The sequence below is a fragment of the Salvelinus fontinalis genome, chromosome 15, assembly GCF_029448725.1.
Source record: "Salvelinus fontinalis isolate EN_2023a chromosome 15, ASM2944872v1, whole genome shotgun sequence".
Taxonomy (NCBI): domain Eukaryota; kingdom Metazoa; phylum Chordata; class Actinopteri; order Salmoniformes; family Salmonidae; genus Salvelinus; species Salvelinus fontinalis.
In genome coordinates this window covers 19,926,416-19,940,415 of record NC_074679.1, presented here as the reverse complement: position 1 = coordinate 19,940,415, position 14,000 = coordinate 19,926,416, and the positions used below count along the sequence as shown (strand labels likewise).

Here is a 14,000-nt window from a genome sequence, read left to right as displayed (position 1 = left end):
GGCCTAGGAACGGTGGGTTAACTGCCTTGTTCAGCGGCAGAAGGACAGATTTTTACCTTGTCAGCTCAGGGATTCAATATTGCAACCTTACAGTTAACTACTCCAACGCTCTAACCACCTGCCTCTCATTGCACTCCACGAGGAGCCTGCCTGTTACGCGAATGCAGTAAGAGGCCAAGGTAAGTTGGTCGCTAGCAATAAACTTATCTTATAAAAAACAATCAATCAATCAATCATAATCACTAGTTAACTACACATGGTTGATGATATTACTAGTTTATCTAGCGTGTCCTGCGTTGCATATAATCGATGCGGTGCGCATTCGCGGAAAAAGGACTGTCGTTGCTCAACGTGTACCTAACCGTAAACATCAATGCCTTTCTTAAAATCAATACACAGAAGTATATATTTTTAAACCTGCATATTTAGCTAAAAGAAATCCAGGTTAGCAGGCAATATTAACAAGGTGAAATTGTGTCACTTCTCTTGCGTTCATTGTACGCAGAGTCAGTGTATATGCAACAGTTTGGGCCGCCTAATTTGCCAGAATTTTACGTAATTATGACATAACATTGAAGATTGTGCAATGTAACAGGAATATTTAGACTTGGGGATGCCACCTGTTAGATAAAATACGTAAAGGTTCCATATTTCACTGAAAGAATAAATGTTTTGTTTTCGAGATGATAGTTTCCGGATTCGACCATATTAATGACCTAAGGCTCGTATTTCTGTGTGTTATTATGTTATAATTAAGTCTATGATTTGATAGAGCAGTCTGACTGAGCGATGGTAGGCACCAGCAGGCTCGTAAGCATTCATTCAAACAGCACTTTCGTGCGTTTGCCAGCAGCTCTGCTGTTTATGACTTCAAGCCTATCAACTCCTGAGATGAGGCTGGTGTAACCGATGTGAAATGGCTAGCTATTTAGCGGGGTGCGCGCTAATAGCGTTTCAAATGTCACTCGCTCTGAGACTTGGAGTGGTTGTTCCCCTTGCTCTGCAAGGGCTGCGGCTTTTGTGGAGCGATGGGTAACGCTGCTTCGAGGGTGGCTGTTGTCGATGTGTTCCTGGTTCGAGCCCAGGTAGCGGCGAGGAGAGGGATCAATCAAGTTTATTTTATATAGCCCTTCGTACATCAGCTAATATCTCGAAGTGCTGTACAGAAACCCAGCCTAAAACCCCAAACAGCTAGTAATGCAGGTGTAGAAGCACGGATGGAAGCTATACTGTTACACTGGAAATACTAAAGTGCATATAAGAACATCCAATAGTCAAAGATTAATGAAATACAAATGGTATAGAGAGAAATAGTCCTTTAATTCCTATAATAACTACAACCTAAAACTTCTTACCTGGGAATATTGAAGACTCATGTTAAAAGTCACCACCAGCTTTCAAATGTTCTGAGCAAGGAACTTAAATGTTAGCTTTTTTACATGGCACATATTGCACTTTTACTTTCTTCTCCGCCACTGTTTTTGCATTATTTAAACCAAATGGAACATGTTTCATTATTTGAGGCTAAATTGATTTTATTGATGTACTAAGTTAAAATAAGTGTTCATTCAGTATTGTTGGAATTGTCATTATTACAAATAAATAAAAATCTGCCAATCAATCGGTATCGGCTTTTTTGGTCCTCCAGTAATGGGTATCGGCGTTGAAAAATCATAATCGGTCGACCTCTAATCAGTTGAAATGAGAAAATAAAGAAAACCTAAATGCATTGGGTTGTTTGTGAGAGATGGCCGCCGTGCATACACACTGACTTACCGACAGTGAACTTCCCATGAAGCACAGAGTCCAGGGTGATCTCATCCTCCCCCAGAGCATCTACAGTCACCCCTGGGAAACGCAGCAGGCTGCTGGTGACCTGGGCAGCCAGGTCACGCATGTTCACTACACACAAAACATGACATTGCACTGCATTATGTACAAAAGACAAAAACGGACATTGCTTTACTTGTGATTCTTCCAAACTTCAGGTTTGAGGCACATATGCGTGCCAAAACCTACACGGTTATCTTGTTGCTTGGCAATTCCACAGTAACAGAATGTTGCTGAGACTCAGATTTTTCACCTTAGAAATGTCAAACAAAAACCAATGATTCTAAAGTTAAACAATCCATACAATTATGTACAATGACTACTTTTAACTTCCACTGAAAATGTTACAAAAACACATTTACTTGAACAGCGCAGAAACAAAGTTAGGTAACAGAATGACAGCACCAAGCACAGCAACTGAGCTCAAATCAGACCATAAGAAAACAGTTCCTCTCTAAGCCTCCACCAGGTTTTGCCTTTGGGGCTATGAGGGGACTAAAGAGGTATTTATGCTGCGTTTTGGTTCCCAGTTGTCAGCAGTTTGGGCTCTGGGCCTGCTGGCATAAAAGCTGCAGGCGTGTTTGTGTGCATGTAAAGCGTTGACAGATGATTATCTAGTAGGCCATTACCATATTACCAGTAGCAGCCTAAACAACATACACAATCACATAAATAAACAGTATCGTGAGAAGTTATATAATTATCGGAAACCTCCGAAATGGCATGTTGCTCTGTGTGTTTACCATGTTAAAACTGCGTTACTGTTTACACACTTGATTCCCAATGAAGAGTGCATGGTCTACAAGACAACACTATCGTAGAGAGCCTTGTACATTAAAGGGTAACGTTAAGTATTGAACACTTGTCAGACAGACATCACGACTACAGCTTTCTGTGCCACTGTATGAGTTTGGTCCAGTATGAGCAAAACACCATATAGAGTTAGTGTCATAACTTATTTCACCAATTGATTACTTTGACTAGCCTCAGAATTTCACCTAACATGCCATGTGTCATGAATACGGTAATGAATCGTGCAAAATACCACCCCTTTCACAAGCAAGTAGCCTAGCTAGCTAACTTACTAGCTATCTATGTCAAAGAAACCGAGACTACTCCCGCGCAGATTAACAAGGCGTGGTACGGTTAGATGCAGAGTATTGGAGTAGCTAGTCGTGTACCGTCTGACATCTAAATACCCCAAAACAAAGTAGATATAAAACCGAATCTACTAACACGCTCTTACCTCGATTAACGAGCAACTCCAAGACCTTAAAATATAGCTAGTTAGCTAATGAAAAACGTAATTGGTTACCTGTGTGTCGGTATCACTATCACACCTTGCCTACACTAACGTGTTCAAAACAATGTCCTACTAACAGTAACTAGCTAGGCTAAATGCCGATATTCAGAACCATGTAAGTTACTTAATTTTAGAAGTAACGTTATACATGGCTGTCGATCTAAACATTTGTGATGTAACAATGTAACGTTAAGCTAGCTAGCTAAACCAAGGCAAGGGGAAATGACACCTTTGACTTCTGATTTACGCTAACGAACTTTACTAGCTAGCCGTCTCTCGGGCATATAGTTCATTCCGACACCACGATGTCAGGTTTTTTACTAGCCAGCTAACCTAATATCTCAGTTAACTAACTAGTATAGTTAGTTGACAGTGACTTTGGGGACTGTAGCGAAAACAGTAATTACAAGAAACTGCATCCGTTGACTTAACTAGCTAGCTAACGTGAGTTACCCAATATATAAACGGCCTTGCTAGCCAGTTAGCTAGACTGCAGCAACGAGCTGCTGCAGTAAACTAGCTACGTTAGCTAGCTAACTCCTATATGTTGTGCGCTAGTTACAAGTCTTGCTACATATTGGTAAATAACCGGGGTTATGCTAACGTTACCATCCTGTAAATATCCCGTAACGTCGTTAGACATAGTTAAAACATAGTAACGTGTGAGGCGGGTGAATCAAAACCTCGCATGAGGTAGCATTATGCTAAAATTAACCGCCTAGCTAGCAAGCTAACGTATCTAAATAGTTAGCCAACTTTGGGTACAACCCTATTAACTACTCCGGTGTGCTTAAAGGAAGCTAATCGGCCCGTTCTTCCAACTGGTAGTGTTGTTAGAGTAACTACCTAAAGGTAACTAACGTTATAACCTTAGCTAACTATACGTTACCTGATGTTGACCGTCGTAACGTACTACTACCAACGACGTTAGTAGCTAATAAAATGTGATGTCTTTTCCGTTGGGACTCTTCCTCGGCCCCGTCATAATAATCCGATTTTCTTGTGAACACGTTTTTTTTTTTTTGGACAACTGTCGAAAACCCACAAATGTTTCAGTATGAAGGACCGTGTCTACTGAATTAGTTGCACTAGCTACGAGATAACTGTCTACTTGCTAGAGTTCAACGCAGGCGCCATTTCCATGTAGATCTAGCTACTGCGCAGGTATAACCTACAAGCTACTGCGCATCACTTGCTTCACAAAATCACGCAAACGTCAAAGGACCAGAAATAAACATCGCGAGAAAGTAAACTGTTTTTTTTCTTTCTTCTGCGTGTGAGGCAGTTTACACTCTTTCGAATATATATTAATTATTTTCTCTCTTTCTTTGTTACGTTGTATTGGATGTATTCAATCATTTTGAATTGATCTCTTTGTGGATTTGTTTGTTTGTAGATTTGACATATCATCCTCATATGATTAGGTTACATAATGTAGTTTCTACAGTGCAGTAAATGCATGGGTGGATTTAGTGATTTGGAGGCCCCTGGAGTAACTCCCTGTCAGAAATACTGTGATTAGCAGGGTTCCCCAACTGATGCCCAGTGGGCTAAATCCCACCAGCAATAGTATTTGGCCCCCAAAGCCCCAAAATTATGACCCGAGATGCAAAATCTCCCAAATGCAATGTCCCAAGAAGGAAGTTACCCTACCTAATAATGCAAAAGTTACATTTCAAATCAAATCAAATGTATTTATATAGCCCTTCTTACATCAACTGATATCTCAAAGTGCTGTACAGAAACCCAGCCTAAAACCCCAAACAGCAAGCAATGCAGGTGTAGAAGCACGGTGGCTAGGAAAAACTCCCTAGAAAGGCCAAAATCTAGGAAGAAACCTAGAGAGGAACCAGGCTGTGAGGGGTGGCCAGTCCTCTTCTGGCTGTGCCGGGTGGAGATTATAACAGAACATGGCCAAGATGTTCAAATGTTCATAAATGACCAGCATGGTCAAATAATAATAATCACAGTAGTTGTCGAGGGTGCAGCAAGTCAGCACCTCAGGAGTAAATTTAATTTGGCTTTTCATAGCCGATCATTAAGAGTATCTCTACCGCTCCTGCGGTCTCTAGAGAGTTGAAAACAGCAGGTCTGGGACAGGTAGCACGTCCGGTGAACAGGTCAGGGTTCCATAGCCGCAGGCAGAACAGTTGAAACTGGAGCAGCAGCACGGCCAGGTGGACTGGGGACAGCAAGGAGTCCTCATGCCAGGTAGTCCTGAGGCATGGTCCTAGGGCTCAGGTCCTCCGAGAGAGAGAAAGAAAGAGAGAATTAGAGAGAGCATCCTTAAATTCACACAGGACACCGGATAAGACAGGAGAAGTACTCCAGGACTATTTAAAAATGTATTTCACCTTAATTTAACCAGGTAGGCCAGTTGAGAACAAGTTTTCACTTCCAACTGCGACCTGGCCAAGATAAAGAAAAACGACAAAAACAACAACAACTAATAAAGCAGGCAGCGGACCATTTTGTGGTGCTGAAACGTAACGCTGCAACGCAATCAATAGGAAGTGCTGAAAATATAGCTAACTTATTATGCAAGTGTTGCACAGCAACAGATGGAGAACACCTATACCAGTCGAGTATTTAATTTAAAAATAATCTTCATTTTAATTTGACTTTACAAGAGGGCTTAGTTGTAGTATATTTATTTCCAAGCCTAGGCCTATATAAAATAACTTAACTGGCTGATGTAGGCTATGAGACTTAAAACTTCTTAGGGATAGGGGGCGACATTTTCACTTTTGGATGAATTTGTGCCCAAATTAAACGGCCTCGTACTCTGTCCTAGATCATATGATATGCATATTATTACTATTGGATAGAAAACACTCTGAAGTTTCTAAAACTGTTTGAATTATTTCTGTGAGTAAAACAGAACGCATATGGCAGGCAAACTTCCAAACAGGAAGTGAAAATTCTGAAATGGGTCTCTGTGAAAGGCATCGCCTATTCAATTGCCTTATATTTATGGATCTGTATGCGCTTCATACGCCTTCCACTAGATGTCAACAGGCAGTAGAACGTGGAATGAAGCATATAGCTTCATGTGGGACCAGATGAGAGCCTTTGGAGTGACAGGTCAGGCAGATTGCCAGTTCTTGACCACGCGCAGAAGGAATGTGATGTCTTTGTCTGCACTGCGTTAGATAGACATGAAGAAATGCTCCGTTTGGGACGTTATTGGATATATATGAGAAAAACATCCTGAAGATTGATTCTCAACTGAGTTTGACCAGTTTATTCGATTTGTAATATCACTTTTTGAAGTTTTCGTTCATTAGCGTAAAGTTCTCTGGACACGTGAACGACACATGCTAGCCAAAGTTTCTAATTTGACAAAAGTAATTGACATTATAAAACAAAACAACGATTTATTGTGGAACTGGGATTCCTGGCACTGCATTTTGATGAAAGTTCATCAAAGGTAAGGGAATATTTATGATGTTATTTCGTATTTCTGTTGACTCCAACATCGCTGTCTCAGATTATTGCATGCTGTGCTTTTTACTAAAGTTATTTTTTTTAAAATCTAACACAGCGGTTGCATTAAGAACCAGTGTATCTTTAATTATATGTTAAACATGTATCTTTCATCAAAGTTTATGATGAGTATTTCTGTATTTCACGTTGCTATCTGTAATTACATTCGCTATTTTGGAGCCATTTCTGAACATGGCGCCAATGTAAAACCACGATTACTGGCTATAAATATGCACATAATCGAACAAAACATAAATGTATTGTATAACATGATGTCATATGACTGTCATCTGATAAAGTTGTTCAAAGGTTAGTGATTCATTTTATCTCTATTTGTGGGTTTTGTGAAAGCTATCTTTTCTGTGAAAAAATGGTGGTGTGTTTTTGGATATTGTGGTGAGCTAACATAAATATATGTTGTGTTTTCACTGTAAAACATTTAAAAAATCCGACATGTTTCCTGGATTCACAAGATGTTTATCTTTAATTATGTGTACAACATGTATTTTTCATAAAAGTTTTATGATGAGTATTTCTGTATTTCACGTTGCTATCTGTAATTACATTCGCTATTTTGGAGCCATTTCTGAACATGGCGCCAATGTAAAACCACGATTTCTAGCTATAAATATGCACATTTTTGAACAAAACATAAATGTATTGTATAACATGTCATAAGACTGTCATCTGATGAAGTTGTTCAAAGGTTAGTGATACATTTTATCTCTATTTGTGGGTTTTGTGAAAGCTATCTTTGCGGTGAAAAAATGGCTGTTTTTTGGGATATGGTGGTGAGCTAACATAAATATATGTTGTGTTTTCGCTGTAAAACAGTTTAAAAATCGGACATGTTGGCTGGATTCACAAGATGTTTATCTTTCATTTGCTGTATTGGACTTGTGATTTCATGAAATTATATGATATCCCTGTGGCGCTAGGCTAGGCTATTCTAGTCAGCGTTTCTGATGAGAATGATCCTGGATCCAGGGTGGGGCGTCCGTAGAGGCATCTTTCACAATAACAAAAATATATGGCCTAATAGCATAAGGGCTCAGGGCCAGACCCGGATGCAGACACGGGAGGCAGATGGTTTGAGTGTTTGATATGTATTACATTCAAAAAGGGTAGGCAAGAGAAGGGTCGTGGACAAACAAAAGGTCAAAACCAGTTCAGAGTCCAGGAGGTACAGTGTGGCAGGCAGGCAGGCTCGAGGTCAGGGCAGGCAGACTGGTCAGGCAGGCGGGTACAGAGTTCAGAAAACAGGCAAGGGTCAAAACCGGGAGGACTAGCAAAAGAGAGAATAGCAAAAGCAGGAGACCGGGAAAAACACGCTGGTTGACTTGAAACAGACAAGACGAACTGGCACAGAAAGACAGGAAACATAGGGATAAATACACCATGAGAAATAAGAGAATGAGAAATAAGCGACACTTGGAGGGGGTGGAGACAATCATAAGGACAGGTGAAACAGATCAGGGCGTGACAAATAGAAGTGGGATTTTTTTCTACATGGCCTACTTACAATTGCAACTGGCCAAAAATGTAGCATCCTTCAAAAAACACAAATTTAAACAAAAAAAGGTCATATCTGTGTCTTAATGTCTGTATCGGGATAGCCTGCTCTTGTCAGCTTGAGACCTAAATATCCTTGGATAATGTCACGATCGTCAAAGGGACTGAGGGAGGACCAAGGCGCAGCGCGTGGAAAGTACATCTTCTTTATTAAAGAAAGAAGACGAAAAAAGACACGAACACAAAACAGGCGACCTTGAAGCTATACAAACATAAGTGCTGCCACTAAACACTCTGACATAGACAATTCCCCACAAACAGCTAAAGCCTATGGTTGCCTTAAATATGGCTCCCAATCAGAGACAACAATAACCAGCTGTCTCTAATTGAGACCCAATTCAGGCAACCATAGACTTTCCTAGATACCTACACTCAACCATAGACACAGCTAGACTTCTATACTAAACATAAACCCAACTACTCTAATAAACCCCCTAAACCTTACAACCACCCTAGACACTACAAAAAACACATACATTCCCCATGTCACACCCTGACCTAACTAAAATAATTAAGAAAACAAAAAATACTAAGGCCAGGGCGTGACAGATAAGCACTCACAATAATGTTATTATTTACTAAATACAGTCATATAGGCAGGGCAGATTTAGGTATAGGCGACATGGGCAGGCGGGGGCGGCACGGGGCGCCCACACAAAAAGAATCGGAATGGTGACATTTGCGCAATCAGTTTTCTATCGCTCATTTGCACCTCACATAAATGATATAATGTCACCGTGTGGGACTGTGGGTCAATTAACCTTGTCAGAGTTGGCGCCCTGATTCTAGTTTGTGAGCTAGGCAGGCTACTGCCTGGGAAGGTCTCCCACTCAGAAGTATGAGATGGGGAGGGGGGTTGGGGTAGCTTGACCTCAGGTCTCCGCACTGGAAGCCGAGGTAGGGAGAGCGGGGGAATCTATCAAATAGCGCACCTCTAACTTTGTACAGTACTAATGCAATTAGTAAAATCAGTCACACTACGAAATGTTACCAAATAAACCACAATTCATTCATAATACTGTGAATATATAGTTTCACAGACATATTGTTACATTTTTTTTCTGGTTTGTGCGAAATCGTTAAGAATAATATTAAACCAGTCTGCACACCACCAAGGTGAATTGGCTTAGCCTTGACTCTTTGTTGACAGTGTTGAGGGATGGGTAATGTATTGATGCTCCGTGCCAAATCAACACACATTTGTTTCTATTGGTCTTTGCTACTTCTCTTTGATATTTATGAGATATTTATGGGAGGGGGGGATTAGCCCAGGGAGCCATACAAGCTCGAACCGCCACTGCATAGAGGCCACTCAGTTACTTTGCTCAGTGGTAAAAGTTGCATTTTCCATCCGACATGATCTTGTGGATGTCGCTTGAGATGGATGTGATTCTGATGCGCAGGCATTCCTCGGCTGATTTATGTGAAAACCGGTGTTGTGCCGAAAATCTCCCCCCTGCTAGAATCCCCCCCCCCCCCCCCTTCGCGTGAGCGCCCAAGCACTCAAATCTTCATTGCTTCGACGTGCTTGCTAATTGAGATTTCTGCTAATTGAGATAATTGTTCACCCCCCCCCCCCCTGGAGATTTAACCCATTTAAGTAACAGAATATGTCAGCCAAAAATAGCAGTTTGTAGCTTGCAGTTAACGCGTCAATGTTTCTGCGTGGCCTATGTTTGGGGCGGGAAGGCCACTTTGAAAGTTCCATGCTTAGATTCATAATGACGTCTGAGATTGAATTATTTTCAAACAGCGACATGTTCATTGCAAATAAGACACTGGCTTGGCATTGGGAAAAGATGGTAAAACGAACACATATCTCTCTGTACATCCTTCCCGGAAACGTTTTCATTATCCACCTTTCTTTTGATACTTTTTGATATCGACATGTACACTTGCTATCAAGCTAATTGTTCTGAACGAACGTTGACGTAAAACAAGTAGTGTAGCCTACGTAGACCAGTTTTTCAATCAACGCATAGAGAAATAGACAAAATAATAATTGAATACAGACATGGTGATTTTATGAGCGTAATAAGATCGATAGTATTATGTTATTGTCAGTGAATGTATTATGTACTCATCAGATGTGTTCAAAATGATGTTCAATTTCTAGTGTAGGACAATTAATTGTGTTAATATTATATACTAAGTCATTTATGGTCCACCGACTATTAGCTCTGCAAAAAATTGGCCTGAGGCCAAACCTAGTTGACGAACCCTGGATTAGAAGCTTTTGCAGGAGGCCCTGTGCCAATGGGAGGTTATAGACGTGAAGATACAGTACAACTTGAACCACAGAGTAAGGCTACCTTCAAACCACGCATGTCCAACGAGGCTGTTTTGTGAGGAAACACGCTGTTTTACGTTTTTAATTGGTTGATGGATAGTCTGAAACTTTTCTGATAGACAGCACAACACAAGCCCCCACCCCCCATTGAAAACCATTGAGTTGCTGCATCTTTTACACATCCATTTGTCTGATTGGACCCTTATATTAGTCAATCAACAATGTAAACGTTAACTCTTGCTTTCTCTTTCAACAGCATTCAGTACCTTTATCCATCTCTCTACAGGTGCTACAGAGACAGAATATTCCAAGGACCTCCAGAGCCTTCAGACCAACTACCTGCAATTTCTCCAGAACACAGAAAAGTAAGCTCTGCTGGTGATATACTTTCACTATGGCGGTCTGTGTGATTACATTTTTATTGAACTAGTCAAGTCAGTTAAGAACAAATTCTTATTTACAATGACAGCCTACTTCTAAATCCCCCCCGGCCAAACCCTCCCCTAACCCAGACGACGCTGGGCCAATTGTGCGCAGCCCTATGGGACTCCCAATCACGGCCGGTTGTGAGACAGCCCGGGATTGAACCCAGGTCTGTAGTGATGCCTCTAGCACTGTGATGCTGTGCCTTAGACTGCTGCGCCACTCAGGAGGCGACATACAGCATATTATAAACCGGGTGGTTCTGTGAAGGAACAATTAAGCTTAATGACAATTGTGTTAGACAACTGTACTGTCTGCTTTAAAGCTATTATCCCAGTTGAAGGGCAGTATGAAACGTGGCAATCCCACATGTCCTATACATTGAAGGGGGGGGTATCACTTGGATGCCAATATGTCTGTCTTTTATAATGGATAAGCTTGCCAAGAAAACTCAGAGGAGAGTGCTGATCTGAAATAGATGTCCCTTGTCTACATAAGCTAAAATGTCTAAAAGAGAGTCCAATGCTGGCGGGGGTCCAGAAAAGGTCTCCCCTGTGCAGGTCACTATTGAATAAACTCTGGGTGAATGCTTAACAGTTGTAGACTACAAGAGCTGATTTTTCGACAACAGTTCGAGCTCAGAATACTGATTAGCTGACAGCCGGGGTATATCAGACAGTATACCAGGGGTATGACAAAACATTTTTACTGCTCTAATTACGTTGGTAACCTGTGTCATGATGTGACCCTTTCAGGGTGTAGATTGTGGCTCCCACCACATTGACTACACAGCTGGAAATGGTTAAACTCTTGAGACTATTGATCCCTACAGAATAAGTGCAATCTTAATTACTAGTCTGCAGCTGGAAATTATGTAAAACTAGGATGAGAATACAGACAACCGCCAAAGCATCTATTCTATGAGAAGATTTCTGAATGATACTCTGAAGTATACATTATAGCCACGTACAACCACAAAAGACTTTGTGACTTGAATGAAAGTTTACCAGAGACTCTAATGAACCCTACAGCACGGTCGAGGATTCCAACAGAGAAGACAACAACGACATACAGGCGTAAATATATATACATTGCAGTTATTCTCGAATGAGCGCCCGATCATGTGCAAAGGATGAGCATTTCAATTAATATAATTATAAACTGGGTAGTGAATCCATGTTGCATTTCCCGCTCTTTCTCAGTCCACACCCCCTTCCCTTTGTCTACCCAGCCGTCATATCCGTTTAGCCCACTAGGGACTTTTTCATCATTGTTAGTAACCAATATCTACTGTTTGTTTTGATGTATTTCTGTGATGATTTAGTTAGTAAATACATAATTAAGGCAATTTGTATATTGCTGATTCATAATTTATGCTTGGGTTCATGCAGATAACCAAGAATTTTACAACATTCAGATGAGACTGATAGAAGGTAAATAATAATTAATGATTGATTGCTGTTGATATAAAAGATCTTTAAGAGTGGATTCGGGAGATAGCCGCTCTATATAAACTAATGCTTCCGTGGTGCCCCGGATTCCTAATGAGTTAGTTATTGCCTGATTCATTTAATCACATAATTAAACGTTAGGTAATCGATTTGAAAATAGCATGTCATCACATTAAGGATAGTAAAGACACGACACCTGTTTATAATAGCAATAAGGCTCCTTGGGTTTGTAGTATATGGCCAATATAACACGGCTAAGTGCTGTATCCAGGCACTCAGTGTTGCACATAAGAACAGCCCTTAGCAGTGGTATATTGGCCATATACCACACCCCCTCAGGCCTTACTGCTTAATTATCCTGGGCCACTGGTTGGATTTGATTTGCTGTACTCACTCAAGCTTATGCACTCTCCTCCCTCTAAGTCTCCCAGACTTTTATAAAAACTAAACGTGTCATCCCCCTATTCCCAGGTGAGTCTGCTGGGCCATGGAAGTCTGGAGCACTATAACAAAACTGCCACCATGTTGTCAGCTATCAGCAGACAGTTCCCTGAGGAAGGATGCAACGATCAAGGCTTTAAAAAATAAACTACTCTTGTAAAAAAACTTTTTTTTACTAACTACATCTGACAACATGCAGACTTTCTCCAAGAAAACACAGCTTATGATTCAAAAAGGTTTAAAATCAATGAACGTCTCATATCTAGGGTGAATACATTTGTATTCATGTATATAAGACGTCACACAGGTATGCCAAGTGAAATATATATCCCAAACAAGACTGAAGTATAGGACAAATAGGCTGCGTTTAGACTGGCAGCCCAATTCTGATATTTTTTTCACGAGTTGGTATTTTGACCAATCAGATCAGCTCTGAAAAATAACTGATGTTAATATTTGAGTTGTTACATACATCTTAAATGGCTACTAGACAGAGATAAGGAGACTCTTGCTGTCAACAAAGGGGAAGGTACCACTGAAGGCCTATGGCGATTTTTCAGTAGCATATTGTGAAATATTAATGTAATAAAACAGAATCATTAAAAGCTTGAAAGGAACCTGTAACCACACCTGTATAGCATAAGAAAAGCCAATATAACTCTTTAGTTATATCACAGTTTACCTATTTGCTTATGGTTTTGCCTACACATAGTGACCTGCTTTTTAAATTATATGAACAAAAAATATTCAATTTTATTTGGAACGGCAAGCCAGATAAAATTAAAAGGGCCTATTTATATAACGAATATGAATTTGGAGGGCAGAAATTATTAAATATTAAAGCATTAGACCTCTCACTAAAGGCATCAGTCATACAAAAGTATACTTAAATCCAAACTGGTTCTCTAGTAAATTGGTACGAATGTCTCATCCTATGTTCAATAAGGGCTTTTTTCCCTTTATTCAGATTACACCTGTTCACTGTCGGTTGTTTGAAAAGGAAATAATCTCCAAAATATCTTTATTTTTTAAACAAGCCTTAGAAAGTTGGTTGCAATTTCAGTTTAATCCACCTGGAACAGAAAGAGTACAACAAATATTGTGGTTAAATTCAAATATACTCATTGATTTAAAAAAAAATGTATTTATCAAAAAAAAAGTTTAGAAAAGGTATAATTTTAGTCAATGATATCATAAATAGGAT

The 14,000-nt window shown here is 40.2% G+C and overlaps 1 protein-coding gene across 2 annotated transcripts in view; it reads right to left on the bottom strand.

Annotated features, from left to right (window-relative positions):
- Nucleotides 1-4,292, bottom strand: part of ahctf1 (AT hook containing transcription factor 1) — a 43,042-nt gene extending 38,750 nt beyond the window's left edge. For both annotated transcript variants that reach the window (XM_055862885.1, XM_055862886.1), the window contains exons 1-2: nucleotides 4,023-4,292; nucleotides 1,777-1,902 (exon numbers count right to left, since the gene is read on the bottom strand). In XM_055862885.1, the coding sequence (XP_055718860.1) occupies nucleotides 1,777-1,897 (121 nt within the window). In that variant the 5' untranslated portion in view covers nucleotides 1,898-1,902; nucleotides 4,023-4,292. The remainder of the gene's footprint in view (nucleotides 1-1,776; nucleotides 1,903-4,022) is intronic.
- Nucleotides 4,293-14,000: the final 9,708 nt, after the last annotated feature.